The sequence below is a fragment of the Diabrotica undecimpunctata genome, chromosome 1 (assembly GCF_040954645.1).
Source record: "Diabrotica undecimpunctata isolate CICGRU chromosome 1, icDiaUnde3, whole genome shotgun sequence".
NCBI lineage: Eukaryota > Metazoa > Arthropoda > Insecta > Coleoptera > Chrysomelidae > Diabrotica > Diabrotica undecimpunctata.
Window position 1 is genome coordinate 56,449,677 of NC_092803.1, and position 24,935 is coordinate 56,474,611.

The 24,935-nt window shown below is 32.7% G+C and overlaps 1 protein-coding gene across 1 annotated transcript in view; it reads right to left on the reverse strand.

Moving 5' to 3' along the window:
* The window catches only part of LOC140449530 (alpha-amylase-like), a 265,425-nt gene that overhangs the window by 65,019 nt on the left and 175,471 nt on the right, over positions 1–24,935 (reverse strand). The window contains exon 8 of the mRNA XM_072542729.1: positions 683–952. Within this exon, the coding sequence (XP_072398830.1) occupies positions 683–952 (270 nt within the window). The remainder of the gene's footprint in view (positions 1–682; positions 953–24,935) is intronic.

Consider the following 24,935-nt stretch of genomic DNA (forward strand, 5'->3'; position numbering starts at 1 on the left):
ACAAGGTATCATCAAAACTCTGGCGGAGAGGGCGAAGAGAATTTGTGAACCACAGCATCTGCAAAGTGAACTTCTTCATATTGAAAAAGGGCTCTCCTCTAATGGTTATACCAGAAGGGAAATACATAAAGCGATTAACAACGGTTCTAGAAGAAAGGACGAAGAAACAGCATGTATAGGCAAAGCGTTCGTGCCCTATATATCGGGGGTAATAGACAGAATTGGGCGAATACCTAAAAAAGCCAATGTGAAGACCATTTTTAAGCTAACAAAGAAAATCAAGGTCTGTTTAAGATCCGTGAAGGACAAACGCGACCCATTAGCAACGGCTGGAGTATACCGAATACCATGCACATGTGGAATGGTATATGTGGAACCACAAAAGACACACAAACACAAGGATAAACGAACATAAAAGCCATTGTCGTTTAGGACATTAGGACACTTTGGGAAGCGGAGAACATCGGATACTGTTTGAAGAAACGCAGATGCTGGATAAAACATCACAGTGCTATCCACGGTTATATCGGGAAGCGGTGGAAATATATAAGCATCCAAATAATTTTAAGACGATGGCCGTGAAAGCCTAACGCATTTTAAAAATAGGCATGTTTAATAGATTGTGACAATTTAACTTGCGTCCCTAAGGCTAAAATTAATTTAAAGAAAATAAAAGACTTACCAAATAATGTTGTATAAAATTTAGCTGACACTATACACAAATACAGTCCATATAAACATCCTAAATGTAAGTAAAGTTGAACTATCGTATCCGGCCATCGGATCTGCGGCACAAATTCTTCTTCTTCTTCCTCTGTTTCTGTCGTTTTCGGCTCATTATTGTTGGTGGCCTCCTTCGGGAGTCTACGGTATGGTTTGGTCCCTAAACTTAAGTCACTTGTTATTGGTGTTTCATCACTTACGACACCCTCATGGGTTCCCTCTGTCATTACTGAAACAAACAGAATATCACAATTAATTTTTAAGAACTGAAATGTATATACATAATGGTTTTTTCTGTAGGGTACTCTTTCAACGATGAACGAAAACACAAAATATATATACATACTGAATTTTTTGCACATGTAAGTTCATTTGTTAAACAGGTAAAAAACGAAGAAATATCTTGGTGGATACTAATTTTGAGTAAGTCTTTCCTTCTCCTTTCTTTTCTTACATATATATAAAGATGTTTCGACTTAGTTTTGTCATCTGTACAGTAAAACTTAATATAGCAGGTATTCTCGTAATCATAACAGGGAAATATTTGGATTGCATATCGACCAAACTCTTATTTGAAGACTAAGTTTGGAGAAATGTAGTGGTTTCTCGGTATATGATATAAATTGTGACTACACAACAAATTACTTCCGGACAAAACCATACTGGAACCAATTTGGATGTACGGTATTCACCCCTGGGGATACGCCAACTTATTACACATAAAAACCATACAGTAATTACTAACTAATTAGTAAATAGTAAGATATATAATTTAAAATATGTAGCTATTGATCGTAATTATTTTTGCTTGATAAAGGATGTAGCAAAATCTATGTCAGCCATTGGTAACAAAATCATTAAATACAAAAGGCATGATAGATGATCTGACAAGAAAGAAACTTAAAGTATATAACAGTGTAGTACCTAAATACATTCTCTACTAGCTAAGATCTACAAATCCCAATTATATACTTACCAGTCTGGATCGAATATCCTTGTTTAGTATTGTTTATTTAGAAGCTTGCTTAAGATCTATTCAAAAAAGATGGAATAACATAAAAACCCATTGCAAAAGAGACCTAAAAACTTCCTTAGAATTAGTAACCTTTTTATTCGACAATATCTATTTTTCCCTTGACAATAGAATATACAAATCTACCTTTGAAACACCTATGAGTGCAAAAGTTTCACCAATTTTTTTCGTCTTATGTTATGGATGACATCCTCGACATAATGATCCCAGTTCTATCCTATGATTTGATTTTTGTCAAAAAATATGTTGATGACATCATCCTGGCACAGCAACTGCTATGACCCATACAGTTTACAATTGACACAGAGGACAACGAACAATCTGTTTCTTTCCTGGATACGAAATTATTAAGAACAAACAACAACATCATGGTTGACTCTTATAGAAAACCTTTTACATCGGGTAGATACTCACATTATCTATCATATCATAAACATTCAATGCAATTAAACTTAATCAAACAAATGAAGACCAGAGTGATGATATATCGGATGGAGTTTTCATGCAAAAAAACCTAAAGTGATTACAGACAATGTTCATCTACAATGCATATTCTAAAGAATTAGTCAACAAAATCCCTTTTAACACACCCCCTTCCCTAGCACAAATAGGAGTGTCGAAACAATCACAAAGAATGAACAAACAGATTACTCAATTGTAACTTTACCATATATCAGGGATCTCACCCCTAGACTGGCAAGAGTACTAAATTTCTTTCATAATTTTAAAATAGCAAACAAAATAGTGTACACAATTAGAAATTGACATAATAAACTAAAAGATACTACACCTAAGGAAAAAATGTCACATGTATTCTATAGTATCCCTTGTAAAGACTGCAATAAAGAATGCATTGGCCAAACAGAAAGCTACCTCAACAAACGTATTAAATCACACAAGAGTGACAGTAGACTACATCATGCCGTTGCTCATTATCACTACATACAGTAAATGAAGGGCACTGTATGGATTACGAATCCGTTAAAATTCTAGAAAGAGAAACCAATTCCACTGTTCCTAAAGATGGCTTTCATAGCACAAACAGAAAAAATATAAACAAAAAAAAAAGAGATTTAAATCATCTTAGTGAAATTTATTCTTTTCTCCTAACAGTTGACAAACAACATATGAAATTTAAAAATTCTCTAGACTCCATCTTAGACTAAATTAAAAGTCATTCACCATACTATCACATAATTTATAATAGACTTTTGGGAAAAATAAGCAATAAAATTAAATTTCTTGATGTTTCATAATATAAACATAAAAAATTTTCAACAATCAAAATTGAGTCTTTCACCTCATGTTTAAAGTTTGTGTGGCAATCAATCATTTCCTACTTTTTTAAATACATTTTAAATTGTTACTTTGTGGTAAAACAACTTTAATAATGCTCAAATAAATGTCTTACTATGTAAGCTAAAATATTAAGATTAAGCCAATACCATGGTCGCAGAAACCTTCTTCTTGGGTTATACAGAGAAAAGAAGTTTTTAGCTTTTGAAGGTTATATCCTTCAAACGCCAATGAACTGAACATATGGTTAAGCCTACTCATAGTCATTAAATAAAATGTTAATTCAACACAGAGGAAAATAGCCCATGATTTTACAACTGCAATTATATATATATATATATATATATATATATATATATATATATATATATATATATATATATATATATATGTATATAGGTATACAATATTTTCGTTTATGGCATCAGAGTAGAGGGCACCTATATATACGCTATATATACGTAGGTATTAAAAATTCAAAAGTTAAAATATTGGTTTATTAAAAAAATTTATCTGTGTGTTAAATATAAACTTACCGACCGGAATGTTAACAAATATAACTGTCACACAGCGTTTAGGGCGAATTAAAACTTGTCGAACAGATACTAAGATCTGGTTATCTGTCTGTGGAAATATATATCTCTTAGATAATACTATTTACATCGTTTAGTAATAGTGTCGATTATAGTTGGTAAAGATTAGATTAGAAATTCGAAATTATGTCGAAGATAAGGATACCCTCACATATTTCCGAGGCCCACTGCGTTGGAGAAAACCCAGATATATAATAATATGATGGTATGTAACCACGTAACCAGTGACACGGACTACATTTATTTATAGTATTCATTCTTCAAACAGAGGACTTTATTACTTTCTATTATCATCAGAGTCCCAGCCACTTATTTTACAGCAATAAACCACAATTTCAATTAAAAGAAGTTTTAATTTTAGCATTTGAATTAGAGTAGGCTATGGAATTTAAGTTGTAAATGACTTCAACAATGTAATTTACTATTTGAAATTTTCATTGTAGACAAAGAAAAAAATTTTTATAACACTACCGAATACGGCATACAAGGTTTTTTCCTTGATACTGACACTCTTACACTGGTAAAACTTTTGCGTTAATTAGAATATTCTTTGTTGGATTCGTTTTTACAATACCTTAAAATACTCCGCCTATCAGATTAATCTTTTCGTTGTTTCTTCGAAGAGGGCGTTGAAGAAAAAAAAATTTTACACATTTTTTACGATTTTGCCGAAATTACTGGTTACATGGTAATGATAATGAATATGTTTTGCTGATACATCCCATGAATTTGATTTTATATCATAAAGGGCGCTAGGTACAAGGTTTGTACCAAGTATTATTCAACATAACTTAAAATTATTAATTCAAAGTAAACTTAAACATCATACAATTTTATACTAAAAAGTATTCCTGGTAAAACTCGATCGTTTTCGGAATATTTTGATTTGAAAATTATGAAGTAATGATCGATGATGGTATAAAGTAATGATAAAGTTCTGACATCTAAATTTGCTTTAAGTTTACCATAAAATGATATTTATTTATTGTTGATAAGTGAACAATAATTAGATTTATAAAACCATGGTATTTGTAAAATTAGATATTGTTAATCAAAATGTATTCAAATTTTGAATACATCGATAAGTTATTAACCTTAGGCGAGTGTTTTTTTTTTCTTCGACGCCGTTTATCTTGAAAAAGGCATTAGGTACACAAAATTTTTACCAAGCAAACCCCAATTATTTTTCAGTTTTCTACCTATCCTAGAGTTACCTTTTTCAAACACCCTACATATATATATATATATATATATATATATATATATATATATATACATATATACATATATACATATATATATATATATATATATATATATATATATATATATATATATATATATATATATATATAAGCAGCAGTGAAAAACAATGGTGAATGAAATCGTTTGCGGAAACGTTTCGTTTTGTATTTACAAAACAGCATGTCCATATCTGTAAGAATGCTACTCTTAGAAGGAAAAACAAAACTTTAAATTAAAAATAGAATGCCAATTGAAAAACTCTTATCTGACTGAGATCTTCAAGAGTTACCGTGTGAAATGGATTTCTCCCCATACCATTTCTTTTCACTGCTTCTTATTGATTTTGACAGTCGTTGCTCCTTTTTGGATTATTCCTTGGTGGAAGAAGGAACATTTTGTTGGGGATGTAACTGTCAAGTCTAGTCATAGCCTTAAAGCGCTGTTGTGTATCGAATTTAATTTACTTAAATTATAATGTGAGTCGGTCATGTAAAGAATACACTAGCCCTGGATCGAATTAGATATTTACATATTGTGGACCACATTTTCTCTTCTGCTTCCCATTGATAATGTACCAATATTAAATATGATATACAGGGTGTTTCATTAACAGTTGGAAATATTTTAACTGTGGATTGCTGAGCTCAAAATATTCAGATTTAACCCAAATAACTTAAATAAATTGTGGCTCCTTACTGAGTAACAGAGTGTTTTATTTAAAAATTTAAAAATTATTTGTACCTACTAATTTAAAACTTTTTGAAAAATATCTGTATCATGCTTAGCAGAAAGTGAAGATACTATACATCCTACTAAATTGTGTTAAATAAACGTTTCTGGCCCCTACCAGAGGCGTACGATAGGGGAAAGTGAAAGGTTGACCTTCCCAAATTCTACGCCACTGGCGGAATTGGTATTTTAACACAATTTTTCGGTTTTCCAATACTTTTTCTGTAAATAATATACTCTTTATTCGAAACGATAAAGTCCATAAAGTGTTCTAGGCGGCCACGGAACTTCACTACCTCTACCAATCCAACGATGAGGAAATTGCTAATCTATATAGTTCCGTACCATTAAAGGATAATGAGGTGGAGTTCCATCCTAGATGGACCACGTACCTCTTCTTTGATTAAGTGGCAAATCTTCTAGATTATGGAAAAGTGTAATTTGTAGAAACTGTAAATACAAGCACTCTCTAAATATACCGCACCATACATTAATCTTAAAATTCATGTTGAACATCCTCTCTCCAGTTAAATACTCCTTAATGCGTAAATGTAGCATCGCCAGTAAAAAGAGTTTTTTTAAATAAAATTAAGATTTCGATTTTTTTATTTATTATCCACAATGTTTTTTTAATCGTGATTAAAATTTTATTTACATAATAAATGCAATCCTATAACCCAAAAATCACGACATAATAATGACTTTATCGTTACAAATGAAGAGTATATTATTTACATAGAAAGTATTGGAAAATCTAAAAAATGTGCTAAAATAACAATTCCGTCAGTGGCGTAGAATTTGGAAGGGGTCAAAATTTCCCTTTCCTCTGTCATACGCCTCTGGTAGTAGCCAGAAACATTTATATAACATATTTTAGTAGGGTGTACTGTACCTTCACGTCCTGCCAAGTATGACAAGAATATGTCAAATAGTTTTAAAGTACCGAGTACAAATATTTTTAAAATTTTTAAATAAAACATCCTCTAACTCAGTAAGTTAGACCGTGTCCGTCCCAGCTTGCGTGGAGGAGGAGTTCTGAACTAAGTAGGGACTCTTATGTACTTCGTGGAAGACGGACGGGCGGGGGAGTCCTCAACCCCGACCGGGCATGTATTTGTGAGCAACCAGGCAACGCATGCGAAATTGGCGCCACGAAGAAAATCAGATTTTCAGTTAAGAAAAGCAATGGGAATAGCAACCTGGAATGTTCGAGAATTATTGCAACTAGGCAAACTGCATATACTACAACGAGAAGTCGAAAGAGATGATATAGAAATATGCGGACTTTCAGAGACCCAAGGACACTTCCGAACGGCAGATCATGTTGTATATATATCGGGAGCAAATAACACAGGAAGAAATGGTGTTCCAATTATGGTGACTAAAAAAGTTTCACAATACGTGTATGATTACCAACCGATAAATGATAGACTTTTAAAAATAACCTTACTAGCATCACCAAACATATGTATGTGAAACGTGGACCCTCTCAACCACTGATGAAAATCAACTGAGAATATTTGAGTGCAAAATACTAAGGAAGATATTTGGACCAACCCAATGCAGCGATGGTTCGTGGAGAATTAAAATGAACCACGAGCTGGATGAACTAATGCAGAGCGCAGATATTGTCAGATTTGTAAAGGCACAAAGACTAAATTGGCTTGGTCATCTAGAAAGAATGCCAGATAATCGAGCTGTAAAAGTAGTCCAGAGATGGAAGCCCCAAGGAAACAGAACAAGAGGAAGGCCCCGTAAAAAATGGATAGAAGACGTAGAGAGGGATCTTAAAACCATGAACATCAGGCAGTGGCGAAGGAAAGTATCCGACAGGGCAGAATGGAAGAACATTGTTAAGTAGGCCAAGACTCACAAAGGGTTGTAGCGCCATTAGAAGAAGAAGAGGAGCATCACCAAATAAAATGCACATTCTTCAGGTCTACATGCCAACCTCAGACGCGTTAGACAATGAAGTGGAAGACGTATACTCCGTTATTGAAGACACAATAAGAAGTATTTCATCTAAAGAACCATTCATAATCATGGGCGATTTTAACGCTAAGGTAGGAGAAACAAGAAATGACAACATCCAAAAAGGTAGGAAACTATGAATTAGGTATTAGTGTAGCATGTTAAAAATTCCTTAAAACTATCAATCATATATTCAAGAATAAGAAATTTTGTAGTACGTCCGTGGGCCTAATATTAAATATTCCCCAATTCTGTTTACATTGTGAGGTAAAAGAAGAAAAATTCCAAAATATAGTTTTATTGATTTGTACTTGTTATTTCTACAAATTTAAAAGTAGTTTGATTCAAGGTCGTTTTGTGATATGTTTAACTAGAAATTTGGGTTGTTTCGGTTGCGAGAACAGGTTAGATTTGAAAAGGGTGGCGTAGGTAGCCGGTCGGGATTAGGTCAGGGGGAATGAATTCAAGTTTAGGTTTAAAAGGGGAACGAAAGGGAACGGTCGTCGTTATATAGTGACCAGAAGCCAGAAAAATTTGTTGAACATGGTGAAATTTTACTCTATGTAATATGTCAAATTTGGAATAGTAATCAGTATTTCTATGTTTCTAAGAGATTTGTGTTGAATAAAACAAATTTGAAAAGTAAATAAGATGATTCCAGTTTTTTAAAAAGCCATTTCCAGGGTGTGTCCAATGTGCCGCTAATAGTTTTAACCTCACTTATTTGTCCCTGGTCGTCGTTTTAGACCATAGATGCATGATGCAGTCCTCTAGTTCCAGTGGCAGAAATTTTAGTAGGTCCAGTTTCCAACTTCAGAAAAAATGTTGAGTAAAGAAATTTAGTGAAAATCAAGGTAACTTTTTTAGTGTTTAAATTTTAAAGTACAGACTTTTTTTAATAATAATAGTAATTGCTTTCATTCAAATTTAAGAATTTGTAATAATTAAAAATATATGTCTTAGGTCGTGGTTAGCTCTCATTTTAATTGTTCTGTTATAAAATTAAATGTTGACATATGACAGCTGGCGACTAGCTTTATTATTTTTGTGACATTAGTTTGTTTTGTTTTTAGAAGGTTAACCTCTATACATGGTTTTACTTAAAAAGTTAATTCTTTATTTGTAACAATTTTTTGTAAGTTTTGTAGCATCTCCCACTTGTAAACAGAGTTTGTAAACAGATAGGACAAGTAAGTGTTTCTTTGTAATTTTTAATATAAATCTCTGTAACTATCTATATAGTATTTTGTGCCATTTATATTATTTTTGCATTATCTGTATTTGTAACTGTTTGTGTTGAGACAGTAATAAATGTTTAATTTATTTCTCTAAACCATTTTGTCTACTTATTTTAGAAAAGTTTCCTAACCCGTTTTGTATTTCTTTCTTAGGAAGGAAGGGCCTTTTTCCTTCATCCAGCAGAAGGATCCCTCGGAGCGGAGTCCCTGCTTAAGTAGCTAGAGGTCCTTCTTTTTGTTTTGTTACCCATTTGTCTAGGAGATTCATGTTAGTATCCATTTGTTACCCATGTTCTTTGTGTAGTTACCCCAATCCAATCCCCCTGTTTCATTCACTTATCCACGACCCCAGCTCTCCAAATAAACCCTGAGTGCCATTCGCATAAGTTTCGTTTATTTTGCTTGCTCTATCTCCACCCTAGTAACTTCTGTCCCCAATTTTCAACCCCCCATGCCCAAATGGAGAATACAAGAACCAAATCGACTACATATTGATTAAAAACAGATGGAACACATAATATTTTACAAACGTAAAAACTAGACCAAGAGCTGAATGTGGATCATAAATTGTTATGGGCTTGCTTCAAGATGAAACTAAAAAGAACAATGCCGCACCAAAATCAAAACAGGCTGGAAATTTCAAATCCGAAAATATTTGGAGGTGCATTAAAGGAAACTAGTATGTTAAACATACAAGACAACCCAGAAGAAATGTGAAAAGGTTTCAGAAATGTTATAGAAACCTCTGTAGAAAGAACCAGAACCGAAAAAAAGATCATCAAGGGAAAACACTGGATGATAGACAGAACGCTGCAACTTCTCGAAAAGCGAAGGAGAATCAAATGTCTCATATATCAATACGATAGCAACAAAAACGAAGGTTAAATAGAGAATAAAAGAGTATGTAGGGATGATAAAAATAAACATATAAATGAAGAATGCGAAGAACTAGAGAGACATGCAAACCGGTATGAATCCTATGAGCTATATAACAAAGTCCAATATCTATCCAGGGAATTTAAACCAATCACACAAACAATAATAGATCAAAACCAACATATTATAAATAACGAGAAAGGTATTGCGGAGGTATGGAAAAAATATTGTCAAAGTCTATATGCAGATGATCCCCAGAATGCAAATCACGACGAGTTCGCTGCAGAAAGATAACCAAATATTCTAAAGTCAGAGGTAGAAAAAGCAATCAAAAAGTTAAAAAAATAGAAAATCTCCTGGCGCAGACCAGATCACCGCAGAAGTTTTAAAAGAAACTGGAGACGTTGGAGTAAATGTTATGCATATGATCTGCAAAAAGATTTGGGAAACCGGAGAGTGGCCCAATTACTGGACAACATCCACTTTCATCCCTGTATTCAAAAAAGGAACTCCGCTAGATTGCAGAAATTACAGAAAGGTAACCTTAATATCCCATGTAAGCAAGGTTCTACTTCATGTAATATATGAAAAACTAAAAGCTTTTCTATTGCCTCAGATATCAGAAGAACAAGCGGGATTTGTCCCAGGAAAAGGCACAGGAGAACACATTCTTAATGTCAAACAGCTAATGGAAAAAACTTGTGAAAAATACTTCTATGCTTATGTGCATTGTGGATTACACAAAGGCCTCCGATAAAGTCAAATGGCAGCAGCTATGGTCCATACTAGCGGAAATAGGAACACCTCACCACTTAATTCAACTAATTAGAAGTCTATATAAAAATAATAAGTGCACAGTAAAAATTAACAACACCCATTCCGATCATTTCAGATCAGAGGCAGGTGTCAGTCAGGGATGTATAATCTCGCCAACTCTGTTTAATATCTACAGCGAATACATTATGCGAAAGTTACTAGGCGGATGGTAGGGTGGAATATCACTAGGACGTCAAAAAATCAGTAACTTAAGATATGCTAACGACACTTTAATAATCGCGGCAAATCAAGAAGAAATGGAAGACATAATGAGATGTCTGGAGAAGAAAAGCAAAACATATGGACTAAAGCTAAATAGGAGTAAGACAAAGATCATGATAGTAGACAGAGCTCGAAATAATCTTCAACACATTAAACAAATTGGGGGCTTTGAAGTACTAAATAGTTTCATATACCTGGGGTCTCTAATAACAAATGACGGAATGTGTTACAGAGAGATACGTAGAAGGTTGACTATTGCTAGAACAGCTATGATGACACTGGTAACAATTTGGAAAAATTCTAGCATAACAATACACACAAAATTAAGGCTGGTAAGGGCACTCATTTTTCCCATAGCCACATATGCATCCTAAACGTGGACCTTAAAGAAAGCGGATAAAAATAAACTAGACGCTTTTGAAATGTGGGTATACCGCCGCATGTTAAGAATATCCTGGATTGATAATCTCACTAACGTATCGAATTTTGGAACAACTTAAAGTAAAGGATACATTGCTTAAACAAATACAATAGAGATATTTGCAGTATTTTGGACACATTGCTAGAAGAACAGGTACGATGAAAAAACTGATAGTCGGGGGTAGAGTTGAAGGAATGAGACCTAGGGGAAGCCGTTGGGTAGATCAAATAAAAATATTGATTAGCAAAGGTTTACATGAAGCCGAACAACTAGCCCAGGACAGGGAAGGCTGGAGAGAAATCATAAAAAAACTGTAAAGGCCTGATGGTGTCACCACATCCCAAAAGGGATTAGGACCGACAAGGAGGAACTCAGTAAGGAGAACCATTTTATTTAAGTGATTTGGGTTAAAGATATTAATATTATGAGTAGAACATCAACAGGAGCATATTAAACATACGCAGAGTTAAAAACGCAAACAAAAATGCTAGGTCTGGAAATTAACACAGAAAAAACAAATATAATGATACAGACGAGAAGAAATATAGTCCCACAAAACATTACCCATGAAGATGACATTGGAACGGTTGGAAAGTTTACATACCTGGGAGTAGAAATATATGCCGACGGATCAGAAGATGAAGAAATAAGGAACAGAATGACGCAGGCAAACAGAGCTTATTTTGCCATATATTTCGGTCTAAAAATGTCCACCGAAATACAAAGATGAGAATCTATAAAACCTTAATTCGACCAATAACATGCTATGGTATTGAGAAACATCCAAAAGCAAACTCAATACAGTAGAAAGGAAAGTACTAAGGAGAATACTAGGACTTGTGAGGGAAAACGAAATCTTCAGAAGTCGATACAACAACGAGCTTTATCAACTTTATAAGAAAGCACCACCGTCAGACTTCATTAGAATAGAAATATTGCAATGGGCCGGACATGTGATAAGAATGGGAGAGGATAGGCTATCAAAAAGAGCACTGAATGCTAGAATGCACAGAAAGAGAACGGTTGGAAACCCAAGAAAGCGCTGGGAAGACACAGTAAACAGCGACGCACGAGCCCTTTTAGGAGTCCGTGTATGGAGAAGATCAGCCACAGACAAGCAAGGGTGGAAGCAAAAAATAAAGGAGGCCAAGGCTCAATTCGGGCTGTAGTGCCGTACAAGAAGAAGAAGATTTTGGTTAGATCTTAATATATTGAGCCCAGGAATCTACAGTTAAAATATTTCTAATTAATAATAAAGTACCCTGTATAGTTTAATAATGCAATTCCTCTTAAAAGTTTTTATTAATAAACAGGTTTTTTTAATAATTTTTGAATAAATAATATTTTATATTGTTTTACTAAAGGCAAACGTGCTTTGTTACTAAATTTTAATATTACAGACTGCAAGGGGGAACGCCGTTTAATAATGTGAATAGTAATATGGATAATATGGAGGTGGAATAATGCCATTTTATGATGAGTATAAAACTTACTCCATTACAAACAGATTTTAAAGATCTCACATTAAAATTAGTTAGAAGAGGCTTTTGTGTATATGCTTAGAGCTTACAAAATAAAAAATTGCATATTTAAACATATATTACTGATATGTCTTCGTGTATTATTTTGTATTAGTTATAAAACTGACTTCATTAAGATTTATGGCTCATACAATGGAATATTTTGTCAAATTATACTAAAATGATTCTATGTTATGTAAACACATGAAATTATTTTTATCGTTTTATGTCTATCACTAAAATGTAGTAAATAGATAATTTTATGTTATGTATAAAATAAATTATTCTATATATATTTAATTCTAGAAAATGATAAGATTAGAATTAGTCAAAATAAACCTTTCCAGGGGGGATTGTTGATACACAGTGAACACCTGGTATTTTATAGATATTTTGACGAACAGTTGTTTCACACTCAAGATAAATAATTTAATTTAAGAATTATTTTATCGGTTTCTACTTTATTTTGATCATTTGCATACTTTTTACACTTAATTCTATATTAAGCGAGAATTAATTAACTCTATTTAGGCATAAATTTAAATTGGACGCAGTGGACACAATATTTTAATAAGTTGCTATAAACATTTATATTATACTTCGACGCATGCTTTGTTTCGTTGCCTTTTCGAAAAGGTCAAAATGTATTGCTGGTTTCAAATGCAGAGGCGAGAATTTCTCGGAACAGTAATCTAATAAAGCAGTGGCGTTTCAAAAAATAGTTATGATTTACAATAGGTCAAATTTTTTAAGATAAACTACATTCGTTTTACAAATTCCCATCTGTCAATAAAAACAAATAACGGTCTGCGCCAGGGAGACAGACTCTCCTGTACACTGTTTAATCTGGCTCTGGAAAAAGTAATACGTATGTCACAAATCACAACCACTGGTTCAATATATAATAAATCAGTGCAAAGTATGGCCTATGCTAATGATATTAATATTTGTATACCTGGAAGCGCTCCTTAACACTGAAAATAATACTACCGCAGAGATAAACCGCAGAATTTGCACGGCTAACAGATCCTTTTTTGGGCTCAATCTCCTTAAATCCACAATTATGTCGAGAAATACGAAAATAAAACTCTACAAAACAATAATACGAGCAGTCATAACATATGGTTCAGAGACCTGGACTCTAACAAAATATAATGAAAACATGTTGGGATGTTTCGAAAGAAAAGTAGTAAGGCGAATCTATGGAGCAGTGAATGACAATTGAGTGTGGAGAAGACGATACAACTTCGAACTTTATAGAATATACCAGGAACCAGATATCGTAAACCATATTATGATAGGATGTCTGAGGTGAATAGGGCATGTAATGCTAATGGAACAAAATGACCCAGTTAGAAAAACGCTCCTTGATAGACCCATTGGTCAGAGAAGAAGAGGAAGATCCAGAATGAAGACATGAGAAATATGGGAATACGTGGTTGGAGGAGAAAGGCTATGGATATGGAACACTGGAGAGAAATTCTTGAGGAGGCTAGGACAAACGCAAGGTTGTAAAGCCAGAATGATGATGATGAATAATTTTTTACAGTGAATCGCAGTAAAATTGTTAGAAAGCGAAAACATGTACCACAAGAATCATTTTGAAGAAGGCATTACATGAAATTTTGTCGAATAATGCATTTATACGTAGTGTGGCGAAGAAATGAAATATAAGTAAATCCACGTTACACAATTATATGAAAAAGCAACATAACTATATTATAGTTTCGCCACCAAACAGCTGTTTTCAGTTTGATTATCTAAAAAGCCTATCTTTATTTGGTACTAAAATCTGAACTAGAAAATGTCTAGTTCAATATTGAAGGAGATGGCCGACATTAGCTCTAAGGAAATCGGAAGCAACAAGTTTAGCTAGAGCCACTATTTTTAATAAAAACAATGTTAAGCATTTTTTATATAATTACACTGATGTTATGAATACGTATCAATTTGGTCCTGAACGTATATATAACTTGGATGAAAGTTCGAGTTTTACAGTACACAAACCAGCTAAAATATTAGCGTCTAAGACCTTCAGACAACTTGGGAGTTTAACCTCCGCAGAAAGAGGAATTAATGTTACAATCATAGCTTGCATAAATGCAGCAGGTTAAACTATCGTACCATTATTTGTATTTCCTCGTGTGCACTATAACGACCACATTACAAAATGGAGGTCCACCCGGATGCATTGTGGCAGCAAATTCTTCAGGATGGTCGACAGCAAAGATTTTTCTGCAATTTTTGAAATACATAATATCTTATAATAAACCTACCCAGAAAAAGCCTGGTTACTAGCAACCAGCCTAAACGATCTGCAGGCCTTACTAGACCGAGTGCGAACTGTGAGCGTAACATACGGACTGAACCTTAATATTAAGAAAACTAAATTCATGGTTGTCAGCCGTACAAATTTAGATCCCGGGGCACTAATGGCAGGTAGCGAAGAGATCCAGAGAGTCGACAGATTCACTTACCTCGGAACTACCCTCAACGTACAATGGGACTACGCTCAAGAGATTAGATCCAGAATTGAAATGGCACGGTCTACATTTATTAAGTTGAGATCCTTGCTGTGCTGCAGTGATCTCAGTTTGGGAACCAAGATGCGAATAGTGAGGTGCTACGTTCTTCCAGTGTTACTGTATGGAGTTGAAGCCTGGACACTGACGCAAGCCACTGAAAAACGAATCGAAGCCTTCGAGATGTGGATATACAGAAGGATACTAAAAATATCTTATGTGGACCATGTCACCAACGTTGAGGTCCTACAGCGCATGACAAAAGAAAAAGAAGTGCTTAATTTAATTAAACAACGCAAGCTTGAGTACCTCGGCCACGTGATGCGGAACGAAGAAAAATATCGAATTCTTCAACTTGTTATGCAGGGTAAAGTATTTGGCAGAAGAGGACCGGGACGCCGTCGTATCTCGTGGTTGAAAAATCTCCGACAATGGTTTGGGATGACCTCAGCGGAGCTGTTTCGCAGAGCAGTCAACAAAACCATGATAGCCTTGATGATCGCCAACATCCGGACCGGATAAGGCACTGAAGAAGAAGAAGAAAAAGCCCCGATAATCCGATAGTTTAATATACATAATTAATAAAGTTAAAAATTGCTGTGTATTTTAAGTAATGCTGGTAAACCAATTAGTATTTATGATGTTGCAGAAATTGCAGGAAAAGCTTATCTACAAGCATTCAAACCAAAACATATTGTAAAAAGTTTTGAGGTTACAGGTTTCTGCCCAGTTAACACTAATATTTTTACAGAAGTAAAATTTCTGCAATCTTATGCCACAGATAGATCGGAGACAACAATGGCTGGTAAATCTACTTCATCTAGCGCTCCTGGTGACTTAAATTTCAATTCTGTGACTTTAATCCCAGCTGAACATTTATCTACTCCGTTTAGTTCCGTTTCTATTCCTGTTCCGTCCACTTCTTTTCAAGCTGATGATCCAACTTCAGAGTCTTTAGCTGCACTACAGAGTGAATATATACGTACATATATACGTAAACATAGTTAATATATACGAGACAGTACATACGTCACCTGTAACCGATCTGCTTCTCAATAGATCTGAAAAGTCTACAGCTCCGTTTCCAAAAGCGTCAGCTAGAAAAGATTTACAAGGCAGAGAAATGCGTACGAAAAGAAAAACTATAATTTTAACCTGTACACCAGAGAAACTTGCTATTATGTTGGAGCTGATAAACAAAAAGAAAAAAGTCAACACCAAGAAAAAAAGAACCTAAGGAAAAAGTAAAAAAAACTGATTTAACTTTCTTCTAGTTCTTCACCTGATAGTGAAGATGACGATCAAATATACTTTTGTGAAACGTCTGATAAGATGGATTTTGATAATATGGTTAAAGAGCGCGACTTTACTAAATTTCAATTATTAATAGATATTCTCATAGTAGTAGGAGACTTTATTTTGATTCAACTCTGCTCTAAAAAGTTAATTAAATATTACGTAGCTCAAGTGCTAAAATACTAGTTAAATTGTAAAATTTTATGAGAAAACGCAATCAAACTTTCATTTTATATAAAAAAAGGAAGAACCATATGCAGTGGAATATCAAGATATAGTGCTTAAATTACTACTGCCTCAAAGCGTGGGAAAATCAAAAAGATTTATCTCTCATATCAAATTCAACATATCTTTTGACAATTAAACTATGTTTTAATATACTCATTAAACAATATCTTATTATTATTGTTATTAATATTGGTAATAAACAATATTTTAATTAATTTTATCCATTTTAATGATTATTAAAAAATATATAACATATGTGTGTAATTAATTTTTTATACGCCCAACCAAGGCGTATACAAGGCACAACCTCTGTCCAAAGGTACCTACAAACCAGTCCAAAGGTAGACGTAGGTACTGTCCCTTTGGACAAAAGGGCGCTCCATCTTATTGAAATCAGAAATTTTGTGCCAACCATTCTATTAAAGTGTAGTAATCATTTGGTTATCTAATAACTGTAAATATTTTCACCAGTCACATTTCCGTTTATAAATAATGGGACTGTAAGCTTATTTTGCACACTTCCCATCCAAAAATTCAGCTTTTCTGGATGCTGGGTATGTACTGCATGAATCCAATGAGTACGTTAATTTAATCAATAAATTCGTTCGTTGCGGGTCACTGTCTTCAGTTATTGGCAAATTTTTGACCATCCCAGTTGCATTATAACGTTGTATTGTTTTAATAATGCAAGGAAAAATAGAAGAGAAACGGGTCTTCAGGGTCTCTTAATCTGTAATAATTTTAGTCCATCGTCCATCTTTTTGTTTAGCAGTATTTTCACGTTATTATCTATAACTTTTGTGGCGTTTGTTATCCAGGTATTCCTCCTTCCATTTCATAATCGTAAATTGATCATTTGTCTTTCCATTGTTTCTGTTATACTCATAGCATTAAATTCAATTAGTACGTGTTCATATAGCCATGACAAAACTTGGCATTTACCAATTATCGATAATTCTTATAAAATATAAAGGGTAGGCGCACTAATTGGTATTAATACATTGATCTAAATAGAAAATCAAATGCTATTGTTTTTAAATAGTAAATCCTGGAAAATGTTTTGGATATAGTTTACTTTATGAAACTGTCCATGACATAAGCAGTACTACTGCTACATAGGACGACTGAACGCTACAGTTGATATAAATTGTAGGGGAAAGGGTGAGGTAGCTGGTTCGATAATTTAACAGCAAATATTTGTAATACTATATTCACACCTTCCTACATTTGGTAGATAAAAAAATAAATATAAATTTCGAAGGACCAGGGACTAAAGGTCGTATCATATTATCGTGCACGTTGCGTTTCCAGCACATATCGTTTCCGAAAAATATAATTTAAATGGTTTTAAATATAACCAACGCACACTGTCCGGAACATTGCGTTTCAGACACTTGTTCAGTATATTCCAACACAATATTTTACTGATGCCGACGGCTACGTAACGAGTCGTAACCGGTTTGTAAGGATAATGTTAATTAGATACCCGTCGTTTTTCCCTTGTTGTTTATTTAGGTCTTTGTTTGATTTTGATACAGAGTATTTAAAAAAAATAATTTTCGAGGCTGTTTTTAATAGGAATTTAATAATAATTAATAGGTTTAACAATTATTTTAGAATGAATAGGATTCAGTTTATATATGTTTTAAATTTAATTTCACCTTCAGTTAAAAAACAAAATACTACATTTAACGAAGCCATACATATCAAACCAAAAAGTATTTTTAAAAAGAAGAGGTATCACTTCCGTACAAAAGTCCTACTTGTTTATCACTTCCGTGATTAATTGTCACAAAGCAATAAAAACACATGCATAAATGACAAAATAGCCTTGAAAATTATTTTTTTAAATACTCTAATCAATATCAAACAAGTTCCTAAATAAACAACAAGGGGAGAACGACGGGCATCTAATGCACATTATCCTTACCAACCGGTTACGACCTATGTCCCGGACAGTGTGCGTTATTCATATTTAAAACCATTTAAATTATATTTTTCGGAAACTAAACGCTATGTGCTGGAAACGCAACGTGCACGATAATATGCCACGACCTTAACCCTCCTTCCCACGGGTGGGGTCTATCAGTACAACTATAAATGAAATTGCTTAATTTTTTAAATTTTTTTTTGTATTTTTTTCCTAGACTTGGTGTACCTTTTAATAGCACTGAATAGTACATTTTAGCATAATTTGGTGAAATTGTATGAATCCCTTCAATCGCTACCTGCAAAAGTATCCTGACAGACCCCACCCGTGGGTGGGCGTTTCTTGTTTTGTACTATGGCTTGGTTAATATTGCAGCTATAAATGCATTTATTATATACTGAGATCCAATAATACGAATGCAGAATTTCGTTTTTCTCGTCGATTGTTTCTTTAGGAAGTCTTTAGGAATTGCGTTAGTCCTCAAAAAATATGAAAATACGAGCCCTAAATATGCGTATATAGAGAACATCACAGTTACTTGCTGCACAATTTTCTGAAATTGAGCAAATGACGAGGGATGACCCAGCCCCACGAAAACAGGGATGTATAAGTATTATATAAAAAGAAAAACTAGGTATTTTTGCCAATTGTACAAAAACTGGTTATGTATGGAACATATAAAAGCATTTTGTGCTGATCATGTAGAAAGAAAATTTACATAATTTAACCCGATCTATTTTCTGTTTCTAATTTTAATTTTGGATGTATCCTTTTTACTTGTATTACTGTAAGTATATAGAATAATAATATTGTCTTCTTTTATATTTTTCTTTTGTATTTTGCCGTTCATTATTTTTTTAATAAACTCTTGTAAAAAAATAATGGTGTTAGTTATTTCGCAGTAAACTATAAAAATATACATTGATAGACATATTATATGTACATTTAGGTAGTACAATGTTACATCAGTAAGTTTCCTTAAAAATATTAAAAAAAAAAAAAATTTTTACTAAGAAGAATAGTTTAAATTTGGTCTTGATAGACCCCTCCCGTGTATTTGTGTCAGAAGAAAGTCACCCGTGGAATGAAGGGTTAATAGGTCGCACAATTGCGGGTTAGTAATAGTGTAGTAAAATTGAAAATAGAATACTTAAAATGAGATTTCCGGTAAACATATTTTTATTTTATTACTTACATAAATAAATAGCAGTATCGGAATTGCCAACAAATCACCCTTTTGAATGATAATAAAATGCATAAATGTTGATATAAAATGTTCTTTAAATGCACAAATCTTTATATTAAGTATTCCTTAAACCAAATAAATGCAATTTATAGAGCAAAAAGTTTAGTTGTATATCCGGCAACCCTGTAATTTGTCGGACCGGTATTTACGAAATATTGGCTCAAAAACTGTTGATTTTCTTCTGAATTTAAATTAAAAAAATTATTCCGGGTACTTACATATTAGAGGAACTAACACTGAATTTAATTAGGTTAACTATTTAACAAAATAAAACTAACTTAAAATCTGCTTCTATTTGAGAAGCGTGAGATATTTGCTTCTATTTTAGAAGCTAAAGAGGGATTTTGACAAGCGTGCTTCTATTTGAGAAGATAAAGACGAAGTGAGTTAAGGGTAGTTTAGTTTGAATAGTTTGAATGTGAAAAACTGACAGGCACAGAAGATACGATACAGCAGAATGCAGGAACAATGTGCAAGTCGTGCTGACCGTAGGTCTTTAATTTAGTTATACGGGAAAATCAAATATTTTAATTATAATTGTTTATTTATTAAACCAACAATTTTCTACATAAATCGTATATTTTCTAACCTAACAGCATTCGGGGATCTACAAAATTAAAATGATATGGAAACATTCAAAGTTATACGGATACAGACAGTGAGAAAACAATTTTTGAGAAAACAAAAATTCAGATCTCGTTTATACCCACATAATTTACCTATATTAGAACCGTCACAATATCTTTTAGAATCTTTTCCGTATGCGGATGAGGTAACCAGAAAACAAGATGTATCTTATTATGTAAAGATGACGAATTTACATGGATGTGGGTCATCGTCTTGATGAAGGTGACCTTCGAATTAAACTCGCTACGGCAAACGCACAAAACACAACATAAATACTACTATTATTAGATTGAAATCCTTCAACTGCTGTTATACGGTTCTGTTTTTAATTTATTTAAAGAATCATTAATAGTTTCCTGAACTTTTTTAGAATCGAACAATCAAAAATTAATTTGTAACAATATGTAAATTATTTTAGTAAATACAAGTTATATTGTATGCAAATTATACTTGCAATATATGCAACTACGAGCCCTGACATTATAATGTTGGGTGAAATAAAAGTTTATTTTCAGAAAATTATTAAATTGGAAAATTACAATAACTTAAATAATATAGGTACTGAAACTATTTTTTCATGGCATGTTTAACATAGATATTGTTTTAATGGGATGAAATCACAATTTATTGATTGTAATGAAAATTACATTTTATATTTGTTTTGACGTCTCGATTAGAATTCAGAACTGGTTTTGAAAAATGCTGAAATAACAATTTTTATTTTTCGAGGATTTCAACTATTCGGAGACCATGATAAGATCATGATATTACACCTATAGATCCTTGATATTTTTTTATGTAAAACCATTGAACATAAAATCCGTCCGTCGTGATTAACACAAGACTGTTTTTTGTATTTCTGGATATTTTGCCGCATTAATAAAATTGTTTCTTTCGCCACTTCACACCCTTCTAGGTGACTTCTGGAAGTATGTCCAGTGGAAACACGAATCCCAAAATCATAAGACCTTTAGGAGATTTTACTGTACACTATTATACTATTGGCAACATCTTTATGAACTGATTTGACAAAAATACCAAGTTTTTCTTTTTTGACAATGCTTACACCATCCCCATTTTCCTGGGGCTCGGTCATCCCTCATCGTTTGCTCAATTCCAGAAAGTGTTACAGCAAGTATACGTAATGTTCTCGGTACACACATATTTAGCGTTCGTATTTTCATATATTTTCATATTTTTGTCGGTCAGATAGCCAAGCGAGCTGGGCGGCCGGTTCTCATTCGCTTCACTGCGAGTGGTTTAGTGGTTCGATCCCCAGCTTGGTGTACAGAAAACAAAAATGCTAACGCAGCAGTTTAAAATTCTAAATGAATCTGCGGCTTAGACTAGAATATGCTGGTGTCTGATCGGCCTATGGTGGAGCAGTACGGCAAGAGATAAGGGCTTGCGGCCCAGTGATACTCCTCCATAGATCCCTACCGGAAGGGCGAGGCGCCTAAATACCGGTATATATATATATATATATATATATATATATATATATATATATATATATATATATATATAAAGTAGTTAGGTATTATTGACTGACACGTTATGTAAAATAAAGTTTTATTTTGAGGTTGCAGTCATTAATAGGGCAGGAAAGTAAAACTCTTTGTTCTTTAATCAAGCTTTCGCAAAATTTATTTGCTTCTTCAGGATATGCTAAAATATGGTAACAGTAAATACAACGAAATTAGAACTAAATAGCATTGTATAAAACTAGTAAAAAAAAAACTTACAACATGAGGTTAATCCATTAAATTTTCAAATTTGCAAAACATTAAAACTTAACTTATTTTAAAAATTATACAGTTATGTAAGTACAATATTCCAATTTAATTTAATTTTGTAAAAATTCATTTTGACATTGATTAAATAATTTTGATAAAATAATAAATTTTCTGACTATAAATATTAGAATTTCAAAAAATTTAAATATTCATATTTGGCGCCACTTTGTACGTAACCATAATAACAATCAAGAGCTAGTTATCAACAACAAAAAATATAATAAACAGAAACGAGTGTCTTTCTGACATAAATCAAACAATCAATGTCAAAATGAATTTTTACAAAATTAAATTAAATTGGAATATTGTACTTACATAACTGTATAATTTTTAAAATAAGTTAAGTTTTAATGTTTTGCAAATTTGAAAATTTAATGGATTAACCTCATGTTGTAAGTTTTTTTTTTTACTAGTTTTATACAATGCTATTTAGTTCTAATTTCGTTGTATTTACTGTTACCATATTTTAGCATATCCTGAAGAAGCAAATAAATTTTGCGAAAGCTTGATTAAAGAACAAAGAGTTTTACTTTCCTGCCCTATTAATGACTGCAACCTCAAAATAAAACTTTATATTATATATATATATATATATATATATATATATATATATATATATATATATATATATATATATATATATATATTCATATTTTTTTGATCTAAAGAAATTCCTAAAGACTTCAGAAACAATAGAAGAGAAGACCGAAATTCTGCATTCGTATTATTGGATCTTAGTATATAATAAATGCATTTATAGCTGCAATATTAGCCAAGCCATAGCACAAAACAAGAAACGCCCACCCACGGGTGGGGTCTGTCAGGATACTTTTACAGGTAGCGATTGAAGGGATTCATACAATTACACCAAATTATGCTAAAGTGTACTATTTACTGCCATTAAAAGGTACACTAAGTCTAGGAAAAAAAATACAAAAGAAAATTGAAAAAATTAAGCAACTTTATTTAGAGTTGTACTGATGGATCCCACCCGTGGGAAGAAGGGCGCTGAAGTATTTTGTGCTTCAAATTTGTTACCTCCTATACAAAGGTATTTAAAAATTAAAAGGATGCCCCCGTTCACCTTTATAACCTATCACTGGAATGTGCTTTACAGCTATTTTCAGGTTCATTAGAATTAGCGTTGTGAAAGGGTTGTAATTAACTGTTTATTATTTGATTGTCTATTGTGGTATAAAAAATACGCTACTTGTATAGTAATGTATATATATATATATATATATATATATATATATATATATATATATATATGAATTGTTTTTAGTCATTAAAGCACAATATATATTGGTTTATAAAGAACACACTTTCTCTCACGTGAGTAAAAGCTTATATTATAAATTTTGTTTATTATCATATGATAATAAAGCTATTGTGATGGCTTGCAATTTTGTAATCATTGGAAATAGTGATTTGTGCAAAAGGAGGAACAGAATTAATAAAAAATATATATAAATTTCAAGACCCGATGTAATTCGATTCTACTACATTACACACGGGAGAAGTCGATAAATTAGACTTTCTGATAACTATACAGAACCTTCATTCGCTCAAAGAAGTGGACCCTCAAAATGTTTACACACGCTATAGACTTGTCTTCTGTAAACGTCTGGTTAGAGTACAAAAATAGAGCTACTCCATTGGGTTATTAAAACAACAATCATGGACTTACTGCACTTTCGTACTTGTATTACATAACGTTTAATTTTGGCTGCAAAAAACAGTACCATGAAAGAAGGGTCGTCCTTTCAACACACTGGGTAATTATTCAAATTCATGGCGTTCCTCAACTAAAAAAAAATTTCGAATTGAGTCGAATTACTGAAGTACGTTTAGATGGAATAGATCATTTACCGGAATATTATGGAAAAGAGCTTCTAGATGTAAATTTCCGTGTTGTAAGTATGGTCGCAAATAAACACACACGTATGTTTAAACAATAACAACAATTGTAACAAATTATATGATCGTCAGTAGTTTTGTTTTAAATATTTTTAAATAAAAGCACTCATTGTGTCACATTTTCATTTTACCATCGACTTATGGTGTAATAGACAAATGTCTACAACGTTTAACTATTTCGAAAAGGGCACTTTGTACAAAATTCTAGTTGGGATTAAAAATTTATAAAAAAAAAGTGTTACTTATACACCCACAAGTACAGAATTGTAATCTATCATATTCAATTTACGACTGAAAGGGTTAAGAAAACTTTGTTTAGGCAAACGTCAAACTTCAACTTGTTACTACATGTAACTATGGATAAATCATCGAATGTCCATGATATCTTCGATTCTGCTCAATTAAACGGCTTATGTTCTGCTTATATTTTAAGAGGGCTGTCTGTTTCACTTAAAAAAATACGATTAGTGAATAATAGTGAATTTAAGCAAACACTTTAAATAGCAATTCCTCCATTAAGTCATTCCAGTTTTTTGTTTTATTAGTTCTTATTGCTAATAAGGTGTTTTGATGGCCAAGTTTGTAAATTTTTACCAGTAATCATTTCTACTTCTTTACATTTTTACTTTTAGATTAGGCATTTCCTTTCGTCTCATGATAGTACCTAAGTATGTCCAATAATCGACT